The 12151-nt window shown below is 43.7% G+C and overlaps 1 protein-coding gene across 1 annotated transcript; it reads right to left on the bottom strand.

Annotated features, from left to right (window-relative positions):
• Positions 1 to 4813: 4813 nt before the first annotated feature.
• T265_15121 (hypothetical protein) lies at positions 4814 to 11728 on the bottom strand (the record flags this gene model as incomplete). Its single annotated transcript, XM_009176684.1, has 2 exons — positions 4814 to 4988; positions 11634 to 11728. Coding segments are annotated over 2 exons (270 nt in total), but the record flags the coding sequence as incomplete, so codon positions are not given.
• Positions 11729 to 12151: the final 423 nt, after the last annotated feature.

Here is a 12151-nt window from a genome sequence, read left to right as displayed (position 1 = left end):
CATCAGGGGACAAGTGTATGTGAACTTTATGGTGCTTTATTCCTCGGAATTTGATCACCAGAACGAACGAGCCGCAGCTAGTTCCTTAAGCAGATAGCAGTTTTCCATAAATCCAGCTGAATAGTCGTTTGCAAATAACGACCGTGTCTGCGGCATACAGTTAGGTGTGAGCTGAATTTCAAGCTTGTACTATTTTCCAGAGCTTCCACCAACCACGCGGGTTGTCGTTTCAGGTTTGAGGTATGCTTTCGTTTCGAAAAAAAGTGGCGATGGTTAGGGCTGTTGTTACGAAGGATTCAAACTTCAACGCCGTCTGGTGTTAAATATCAGAATAAATACTGTATATAATGTAATTTTCATAAATATTCTCAAAGAGGAAGACTGGACGCTAATAATACTTCAGCATAGGAAAGAGCCTTCCACTGGGGGGTCGTTTCCTAGAAAACTCCACAATGAATGTCCAACGCCAGTTTCCCATGGGATTTCCTGTCCCGCAACTCGCTTATTTTTAACTAGTTTCTTCTCTGGTGAGTTATTTTACCTCAAAATAAAGGCTATGGACACAATCCTATATTGCATCCATAATATATGTTTTTACGCCCCTTGTGCTCACCACGAGTTATCCTTAGGTGGGAAAATAACATTGCCGGAAGTCCGTAGGCGAAGGGAGGTGCAGTGACGTTGAAGCAAGTGATGCTCTGACGAAGCTAAGCTATCGCGAACAACGGTTTAATTTGAAAAGTTGGTTTAGATGCTAAGCCAATCCCTCGTGCATGGAGTTTTTTAGTGATTCACGCGATTTCGAACATCCAGATGGTTGTTTCTGACTTTCTTATGATCCTCATGCAGGATAGCATGAAACTTTCGCTGTTTGGTTCGTGCCTTCAAACGTGATAATTACAAGGCTGAATAACGCAGTAAGTTGCATGTTCTCATCGACAGGTGCAGCAACACAAAGTGTTAGACTTCCGTGTTCACCATTCACACTTTTAATCTGGACACAAAACCATCCACCTCATTGCATTTCATGCTCTTATATGGTTTCGGCAAGCTGTTGCTGCCAAGCTTGTTTGACTCTTGAACCTTAGCTTCGGACTATTGCTACTCCTGCATACACACGAAGGGTTCGATGTGGAAGAAACTCTCAGCGGATCTTTCAGTTCAAAACTGTTCTCTCATCATGAGGTCACTCTAGACTAGTGCCGCTTCACTCGCACTTTGCTCCTTTGTGTAGTCTGCCAGCAGTACACATCGTCAGCCGTGGCCCAGAGTGAGATTAGCAAATTTTAGGAGTTATCATTCCTTATGTGCTCAGTGAAATTACCCTATCCTCTTTTCTAATACTGCACAAGAATCTTCATAGTCTATTAGGTATTTGTCCGACCATAACTTGCACTTAAGCTGTCACGTTGTTGTCGGCAACAGCTGCATTGCGATAACAGTTTCACTACTCACTGCGACAGAGTAGTACAAAACGTTTGTGTTACTTGTCCCGACTCATCCCATAGATAGCTGTTGTCCTATCCACAGACATCAAATTTTCCTGTAGGTACCAACGCACTGAAACAACGCTGCATAATTTTGAATCAAATAAACTCCTTTGTAGTTGTGGCTCGCCAAAAGTGGGTGCATTTAGCTGTTTACAGTTGTCTTTCTGGTATGGAATGTCACCGTCCAAGTTTGTTAGAACCCAGGGAACAAAATATTTGGGTGGGGTAAAATTTATATTATACGCCAGCAGCCGAAGTTATCACTCATAGTAGACAGTCAGTGAAAGATCTGCACTGCTGGAATCAGTGCCAGACGTCACGTTACTTAGCCACTGACTATCGATTTCTGTGAAGCCTTATTCCACTCCCACCTCGTGTTTTGCGAATAGACATGGCCCACATGGCCATTTGTTGTTATCCCTTCAACGCTGCCCATTAACGACATACCCAGTTGAAGTGTGATGAACGCTCAGGTATCGGCGTGGATATTGTTCGATCTGTTTCTTCGATCTCTTGGTCCAACGATGCACTTATACTGTTTCTGAGACCATAACCCAGCAGCCCGCATTAGGAACGTTGTTTTGCTCTTGTGCCAAATTGAGAGGATATGATATCACAAATAGTTTATCGGTTGAACAGTTTTGTCAGCGTGAGCAACTGGTCATGATCCGACACCCAAATTCGTGTCGTGGTTCTGAGGTCGACTGTTTTGTGGTTCCATATAGTGAATTGGTTGGACTTTGAGGTATTCTCCTTGGGTGACGAAGATTGTTTTCTGATCCATATCACTGGACAAAACGATTCCGATGATGGAGAACGCGAATATCGCGAATCCCTTCTGTCTTCCTTCCGAGCAACTGCGTTCGATAATGTGTATTCGGCAGGATGTCGTTATTCAAACATACAGGAACGTATTGGCAATAACAAATGATACCAAAGGCTTCTACCGTTTATCAGTTCGCTAGTTAAGTATGGATATTCTCGGTAGATGATGCTGCTGATTTTTTCCAGAGGCGCCGAATAGAGTAGAAATCAAGCGGCACCTTTGAGGCAGAGTTATGTGGATTTGTACCATGCAATTGCTGCTAGGACCTTCGGAGTTTGCGCCTAAAACCTTTGCCTTATGTGGAGCGGCAACCTGATTAGGTACGGATTGGGGTGCAGACACATCGTTTTGGGCGATAAATCAATTGATTAGGTTTTTCGCGTGTGTAAGGCGCGTTTAGGGCTCCAGTTATGTTCTCATCGATTGTAGAGCCACAAATTCACGGGGCGAGTGATTTTCAGTTTTCTGAGTGGGTGGCTTTAGTTCCCACATCCGTCGCCTTCATACCAGTCATGATTTTGAAAACATCCGTTACAAATGTGATAAATATGTGGCCCATTTAATCAGAAACTTGCACTGTAACAGTAAGGTTACCCCTTTTCGCTGTGTACTACGTGGCTGCTGTGGCTATGACTGGGGGCTGATCACAATAAAGTCTTTCAAGAAGGTGGTATAATGCGGGTTTTGTCGTTTTTCATTGATGTCTGGTTGCTTGATGTGATCTTGATCAGGATTGATCATTTCCACAGTTTATGATAGAGAAGTTGAAAATAAGAATGATAGAGTCTAGACAAATAAAAGGGTAGTCAGCATTCTACCAGTAATCTGAAATGAGTGTGAGCTATGTACTAGAGTTGGTGGATTAGATGAATGATACTAGTTTTTGTTCGATCTTGTGTGTTCTTTAGATGATATTAATTATCTTAGACAAAATTACAGAATCCGGACAAACCTACTGGTGTGAACGGAACGTGGGGTGCTGAAACCGCTGTTTTCATTGAGATATCCATTAAACACGTAAAAGCGTGCATTGATTTTTGTAGATTAGGTCTGAACTCTGAATTCACGTTCACATTACACTCGTTTGAACAGTCCTCCTACTGTTCTAAAACAATTGTTCTGGTGAGTCTTCAGGCAACAAGATGCTTAAAAATAGACTGGTCACGAACCAGTAGTGTAATCACCCCCGTAGTCGAATGTTTTTTAACTGTCTACCGTTGGCGTTATTGTTTCGCCCAGCCCTTTTCCATGTGAATTTCTGTTCGTGAGACTTAGGTGTATACTGAGTGGTTTGTCCACCGAGTTAGACATTTTAATAGCCTAGCTCCTTTCCCAGTTCAGCGTACGAACCAACGACCTTCCATGCCACTGCAGTACCGTTTTCCTCAATAGCACCATAGATGTATATTGTGACCTAAGCTACACGATTCCGCACGTCCCCTCCCACAGGCTGCGTCGAAAACAGAATCTCAAAACACGCGTCTGCGTTCTCGTTCTTCCACTCCATCGTCACAACACCGTGCGTCACCAAACAGCCAGACGACCAACCATCGACAAGCTGAATATACTTGTGATCCCGAGGAACACTTTCCTCGCATGCGATTGCGACTTCGCCTATCTCCAAGAGAACCGGGTAGCCAGCCTTCTTCTCTCAAAGCAGACTCCCCGTCCTCTGAAGCAACTACTCTCCCAGCACTTCCGCCACCAACAACTAGATGGAGCAAGAAGTAGGTAGAGCTCTGCGATGTACTTTTGCGTTAGTGGTTTGGTGTGATTACCACTGGCCATTCATACTGCTCTTCCTTGTTCTCACGTACTATTACCACGGTCATCCGTTATTGATGGACAGTTCGATTGTAAACTTTTCACCACAAAGCTTGTTCTGAGTAGGCGGGAAGCACTGTTCGGTTGTTTCAATTTTAGTGGAACTTGTTGATATGCGTGTAACATTTGACCGGGTTATTAGGGCTTTACTTTTTCTAGTGTTTGGATCCACTCGTCTACAATTTTTTTATTCTTTGCGTGCTACCTCGTGGTTGAGACGATTCAGTTGTAAACTGACTTCTGGGACCATTTTGAGACTTGGTGATCAGTCCGAATTGGACCTGGCGTCAACGTGTTTGTCTACATGTCTCTTCCCAACACATCATATGCCACTTTTTGGGAAGTCACATTGAGTTTGATAACCGTGGTTCCGTTTTATTGGGAGCCACAGCCTATTTATCGATAGGATACAAGTGAGTTTCTTTTCATAGCTAAATAGCGAGGGTGCGAAAACTCGTTAACGTGAGCTAACACCGTCTGTGTAAGGCTTCACATGACCAACCTTCGTGCCGTTTTCTCAAACTCTTGCTTCTTGTTTTATCGTTGGCATACCCCATCGAGCTAGTTACTCATTAGAGACGCATCGTTGAATTTTATACGCTTTTGTGTGAGTTCACCTCTCCGAGTGCAAATGTAATCTGCAACAGTCGTACCTCCATCTAAGATTCAAGCGTTACTCGTAATCAAGGTCATGTTGATAGGTCATGTTGATAGTGCTTTTGTCTGGGTGAATGTGCGAAAAACTCAGTTCCATTGGTAATTGATCAGGTGGCTGTTGATCTGTTTGCCGAGCTTGGCAATTGATTTGCAAACGTTTCGTCACCATTCGAGGAGACATCTTCAGTGCGCTGTTAGTTCACCCCGAGCTACCAATATTCCAAAACATTACCAACTCAGTTCCATTTTATTCCTGTACTTTGTTTGTCCACTCTATCTCTTTCAAGAATTATGTTTTTGCCTGGATCAGTGTGTCCAACATCACCCGTAACTTTTATCTTTCGTCACGCTATGTAATCCGCTGCGTTCATTTTCTCCTAAACTTCCATCATCTTTTTTATCGTAGACGACGCAGTTCAGTTCTCTCTCACCTTTCGACTGACAGTCGAACAAGTTCGATGGACGACTTGCATTCGACAGTTTCGGACGCCACAACAATGCCTGCTCTACAAGAAAACAGACCATCCACCCGAACTGTCACGATTCCTCGGAGTCTTTCATGCACTTGGTGTAACCAGTCCGGTTTCCCTTCTGTCCGACTTTTATCTCTCCATCTTACCAAGTGTCCGATGCGTCCAAGAGCACTGACAACCCATTCTCGTTCGACGACATTCAGTCAAATCGCCACAAGAAACAAACTAGGGTTGTCAATCAAGCTGTGGCCTTGTGCTACTTGTGGACTGAAGTTTCGCTCGAAACCGGTTCTGCGTTCCCATATGACTGTCGGTTGTCAGCGTGGTCGTAAAGCCGCATCTGATCCGGCAAATGAATCGAATGCCGATAAACTAATCGGTTGTCCCGGTTGCCCGAAAACTGCCATGCCTTTCGACTCGACCGAGGCTGTATTAACTCATCTTCTATCTTTGAAGCCTGGCGCAGGACATCCATACGGCAACCATGGTTCACTATCCACTCCTCAATTATGGCCTGCGCTTCTCTCCATACCCAACCTTGGGTTTGGGTGTCATATTTGTGGACTACTGTTGGCATCTGAATCCAGACTGGACAAACATAAGCGTGCGGTGCACGAAGCCTGGCTCCAGAGTGAACACCAGAAAGCCCTGAGTCCGCAAAAGCGGGGTTCAACGGTGTAACCGTGTCGTGGGAATTTTTTTTATCAAAGTTTTTAAAAAATGAAAATTCTAGATTCCGCAATTTTTATTTTCATTTATATATACTTCGAAATTGGGTGAGATTTCTGCGCATTTACGTGTGGATTTCGTGTTGATGTACTATTTGCTGATTTTACGCATAGATGAAAAAATAACTTATGAAGTTTTTTTATTATGTTGATAAGGTGTGATCAGTTTACGTTTTCTGTTGTGCTCTCGGGGCTTAAAATTTTGTTTGGATATTCATTCTGTACAATAACCCTTTGCTCTACATAGCCTACTGCGCTCAGTCCACCGCAGTCGTTTTACGGTAGGTCAACGGTTAGGGCATAACTGAATAATCTCCATGTGCCTGAGCAGAATTAAAAAAGAACCCTTGGACATCACTTGATGCAGAGGATGGAGCAACTGTTGTGTTATTTGGGACTGATTCTAGGCGTGCACTATACTGCTGCACACATTGAGGTAGATGTCTTCTAGGAGCCGTCGTTAGAGTTTTGTTGAAATTCTAAGATTTCTTCGTACAAACGTTACCGTGTATACATTCAGCAGTTCCTCGGAAGAGAGACTGATTAAGAACTAAGACCTCTTCACTTCGGTCGCTCAAAAGTCAGCCTAAAACATTGACTTCTTGATCGCTCCGAGCATTTTTACAGTCGCTTGTAATGTGAGGCGATTTGTGCAATCACCTGATACCTTAATAGCGTCAACTGAGTCGCGTGATGCCAGTTTACATTGTTGTTTCCTATCACCATCCCAATAAACCAGCTACCATATTTGATGTATATTTTTACAGATTTCCGACTTTCTGTACCCGAGTGAGAAAATCACGAATGGTTGTTTTGCATACCTTTTAGGTGCGCATCAATTTCACGCTTTTCCAGCTGTCAGCTTCCAACTGACACTGTCACCAGGTGCACTAGATTTGATACATGCTGACCAGTTTGACGGGTTGCAGTATCTGAATTCTGAACAGGTGTGAATTAATCCATGACATTTGAAAACGGAGTCAGGTGACATCCAGGTTTACTTCTCATCAAAGCAACAAATGCCTCTCCTGATTTATGGAAAAATCGTCGGCTCAAGTGATATTTTTAGGATAATCAGTACAATTGCGTTAATAACTTTGCGTGTGCACAGCTAATGGACTTCGTTAGCATAGACAACTCCAGATGGACAGAATAACGAGGTAGAAAACAACTACTATCTTGTGTGTGTGGTCCTCTGGCAATTTTCAACAAGATATGTACGAATGCAGTGACTAAAAGAAAAGAAAGTCTAATAGCAGAAAAATAAGAGCTCATCGTTGTACCATGAATTGTGTACTAATCGCCACGCAAAAACTAAGGGATAGAGGGTAGTCTCAATCCTTACACAATCGGGTGTGGCCTCGATTTGTGGTTGCTGCCGCTCTGTAAAGCGTGTGTCCATGTGAATTGCTTTTGCCCACAGGGGTCAGGTTTGTCCAGTTCGATAAATTTCTCCTCTGCAGTGGCAAGCAGTCGTATTCACGCAAGAGTGATTAGCTAGGACTTGGTACACCATCTGAAAGTTTTCAGTAGGGACGGTAATACCATTAGAACTAATCAATTGCATGGCCAAGGAACTTGAATTTGACTTTCTAATTCTTGGCGTTAACCGAACTGGTCAATTTTCAGCAATTCCATTAGACAACCGCTATGTACGACCAGTGCTTGTTGCGTGTATAGGCATTCGGGTGACTACAAACAGAGTGAGATCCATAAGCTTAAATGAATTGAATATCTTCAACCATCTTTGCCTGAGGTCACGGCAACTGGCTCCTGTGGCAGGATGCCGGTTTCACAGGCCCTGAACTGTCTGTACATGGGAAAGGCGGTCACAGGCTAGGGCCGAACAGACAGTTCCGATTCGGATTCTAGCAATTTATGCCACATGCTAGGTTGCGAACGAACCCATTCAAAGCTGGCTTGAAGATGCCGATCTGGGTCGTCAGCTGCCCTCCAATACTGTAGCTTCACTCCGGCCATTGGGGAACCAGGACAAGTTTCCCAAGCTTGTTTTCGGGTTTTTGGTCGTGATCAAACGATGGATGTAGTCACTACTGAATTAGTTGTCGTAAACGTTATGTAACAGCTTGTTGTTTTTCGAGCCATCGACTTTTTAAGATTTGTTTAGTACTCCATTGACCAAAAACACCGAGTTTGTAGATATCTTACACGCAAATTGGCCAAGCTTCACAACCGTAGACAGGGCCGGCCAATTGCAGTTCTGAACACACCAACCCTTGTGTCCAAGCTGATCTCACTTTTCTTGAATGGAGTCTCCCTCAGTTGTATAGAGAGAGATACGGAGAACAGTCTGCCTGTTAAATAAAATGCTTGAACCGAAATAACAAAAAGCAGCGCTCAACTTCACCTATACAGAAGGTCGCCTGTTGATCACTTGCTTAGGGAGGAATTGTGTTGATCAACAGTCTACTGAATCCTGCAAGGTGGCTGAATCGATCCAGAACAGCTTACAATTCAATTTACCGACTGAGACAATGTTATCGATCGGTATATTTGAGGTCAATAGTCCAGACGCTTGTGTTATTCGGGCGCTGGAGTATCCATCGAGCGCCTATTGCATCGCCCAATGTTTATTGGGTCCAGTTATGAAACGCATCTTTGTTCCACTCTCATCAGCGTTAACCCGGACTCGAGCCTTCGTCGACAACAAGGAAGTTCTGATGAGACCAGTGAGTTTGCAGGTATACCCTTAGCAAGGGTGATAATCCGTAGTGATTCACAGCGGCTTGATTCGAATGCAGCGCGGCAGTACAAAATGCTTTACTGCTGAAATTCGACCCAATGCTTCAGAAATCGCCTTGTGGTGAATACACGCGCCACAGCTTTTGCTGGAACGGAAACTTTCTGCATTGAGTCGTGATTGAGTATCCAGTATCTAAGATCTTTCGACATTTACAGAATTAACATCTTTGACTTTCCGAATATTTTAGCGAACTAGTTTGGGAGGAGAACGGAGACGCCCAATTAATGACGGACGGACTTCATCTCGAATTCCTCCTAAGTGCCTTCTATTTAAAAAAAAATGATTGATGATTGAACTCGTCTCAATCTGACGGCTGTCTGCAGTTAATGGTTCTCTTCTGAAGAACGGACTGATGTAGAGCGTGACTGAAAATCCCACCCAAGCTTTCTTCAAATCATTAGCTCTCATCTCTTTGTTGTCTTTGTGCGAAAATGCTTTCAAGAGTTGGCTTTCACGAGCTAACACGAAACATACGCAAAAGGTCAACAGGGTCACAAGCGTTGGGGACTTTCCCTCTTACATTGTTAATCAATATGAGATATGGCCGTTTCTAACAGACCGAGCGGTTTCGAGAATTCGGAAGTCGGGGGTCTTGATGAGGCTTGATTATAATACCAACGTGAAGTGTAGAGTTTTATATGAAATACATTGCGTGGTATAACCAATACAGGCCTTCAAAAACTGTTAGTTACCTGAAGCATGGTTCACTGATTATTCAGGGAGGTCCGGTGATTTCCAGAGTGACGCGGGCAGTTGGCTGTTGTTATGGCTGCGTTGTACTCCTAGGGGCCGGTTTACGTCTGTTCACGCTCGAGTGGGAGGACTGATGCGTTTCAAGGGTCAGTATTTTTACCTTGCGAAACATGTTTCGATCTTCGTTCGCCTGAGATTATGTTCCTCGTCTTACCGACAATTCTACCGCTATTAATTAACGAGGACGTAATCGAATTAGGGGGCAGTGTGATCATACTTTGACCACTTTGTTAGTAAATACCTTCTAGGTTGTTGGAAACGAGCATTGATAATGATTAGGGAGGGAGTTTGTCAAATCTCACTGTTTTTACATAGTTTTACTTAGCCGAACTTTCCCAGGCTTTGACGAGTGGAAACGTTTTATCAACCTATGTGGACACTAGTCGCCTGTAACCCGCGTTGGTTCGCACCCAGATATCTTGTTGACCATGATTTGCAGCCCACTGTGAAAAAAAATCCATTGGTGATGAAACCCGCTAAAGAGATTGGTGGGCACACGGATACTGTATTCAGGAACAAGGTATGTGTGCACTATGGGCACGGTCACTCAAGGCAAACGCAGTCCCGTGGAGACCCGAGTTTTTCACTGGATCACTGTAGTGATATCAGTGGTAGGCATGCATTGCCTATGTGTGGACTAGTGTACTGCTTGAGTTGAGTAGCCTGGTCTCACATTTGACACAGGTGATAATAGTGATGACTGTGCAGCGTTCAAATTTTTAACCGCCAGAGGCATGGACCATCAACAGTGAGTCGTACGTATTGATTTGCAACAACAAATGTTGGTAATCGTATTCAAATCGATATTCGTTGCGAAATGAAATATACTGCTCTTCAACCTTGGATTGCGAAGATTTCTCAGATAAACTTCCTGTCATCTATGCCAATCGCAGTCCGCATCAAGCTCTAAGAACTCGTGAATAAGCGTTACCTGTTTGATTTCGTTACGGGGGCCATAAGAAGAATTCGACTTGGCCGGCCGAATATACGGTGAATACTGTAGGGGAAACCCCATATGGGGGTTAATATACGTAAAATTAGGACAAGTTAGGGCTTACCCAGCATAGTGAGTATGTGCTTTTGAGGAACTCTCAAATCACTTTACCACACGGATCCTCCAGGAACCAGCCGCAACCGTTCGTTTTTTAGAGACTCATTTTTTCTGGAGGTGGTCGGGCGGGGATGTCGAGGTGAAGTTCGAGAACACAACACTAACCAGATGGGAGATATACGTAGAAGAAAATAGGGCTAAAACGGTTAGATCTGTCATCTCCTGCGCATTTGACATAGTGATCTTGAACCAACTACCTCGGAATGACAGGTAACGGCCCCGATTTTCCTTCACCTTGGTTAATGTATTCTGTTTTTTGAAGCGCGAATTCTCCGTTCCCTGTACAGCTTATCCAGTTTCCAATCGAGGTATATCGGTAGGGATTGTTTTGCCAAGACTGTGTTGATCATACCTCACCACTGAGACAGGTAACCAAACTGATTTCGGCGGGCAGAGTGGCTTTTCTAGCGAAATAGTGCATTCATCTTTGTGGTTCGCCAGAAATCGTGGCACTATCTGGCAAACATAGGTACCCCGGTCGTATTCTCGTTAACCGGATGTTTTGAAGTCAAATACCACTTTGGCGAATTCGTGCTGCGCCAAAAGGGCGTTTACCACGCACGGTCTGGCTTGTTTTATAGTTGTGAAGGGCGGAGGATCTGGTATCCTAAATGTCTCCAAAATGCCACCATTGTCGGATGGCATCAGTAAATATGTAGCTTTCCAAGTAAATGCGGGTGTCAGTTTGTCGATTGGGTACTTCGGTCGCGGACAAATTCCAGCATCATAAACTGGGTTGGTGCGGCCATGGGCTAAGCACGCAGAGTCGTGTTCTGCAGAGGCTAATTTCGTCTGTAATAACTCCTGTAGAGTGACGTGAATTACGAAGTAGACAGTCTTTATCAGAACGATATGAAAGAGATTAGGGAACGTGTTGGAATATTGGTAGCTCGGTGTATTGGTTAAGTGGACGCCTCACAAAAGCTTTCAAACGTTCCCTAATCTAGTTCGTAATTGATCAAGTGGCTGTTGATCTGTTCGCCGAGCTTGGCAATTGATTTGCAAACGTTTCGTCACCATTCGAGGAGACATCTTCAGTGCGCAGTTGGTAGGGAAACGTTTGCAAATCAATTGCCAAGCTCGGCGAACAGATCAACAGCCACTTGATCAATTACGAACTAGATTAGGGAACGTTTGAAAGCTTTTGTGAGGCGTCCACTTGATCAACCATGTGCTTGACTGGGGATGTAAGATATGTTGACTAACAAGTCTTGTGCTACCAGTTTCTATTTACAATGTGTGTGATAGTAGTAATAATATACCATATAATAACTGTGATAGGCTTGCAAATGTTCCCTTCTATGTACACTTCTTTTCCCTACCTTAGATTTTCGTAAAACAGGCATTGTGGTTGCACCTAATCAGTGCAATCGTCCACAACAGTGATTTTCATCCCATAAAATACTTAGATAACGTTTGGACTCTGTTTTTCTGCGTCGGTATAGTAATAGTCAATTAGTTATTATTAATTGTTCCAAGCGTTTATAGTCTAGTATACACAAGAAGTACTTTTAGTGGATAGTCA

Source organism: Opisthorchis viverrini, assembly GCF_000715545.1.
Source record: "Opisthorchis viverrini unplaced genomic scaffold opera_v5_354, whole genome shotgun sequence".
Taxonomy (NCBI): Eukaryota; Metazoa; Platyhelminthes; class Trematoda; order Opisthorchiida; family Opisthorchiidae; genus Opisthorchis; species Opisthorchis viverrini.
This window is presented reverse-complemented; position numbering and strand designations above follow the sequence as displayed.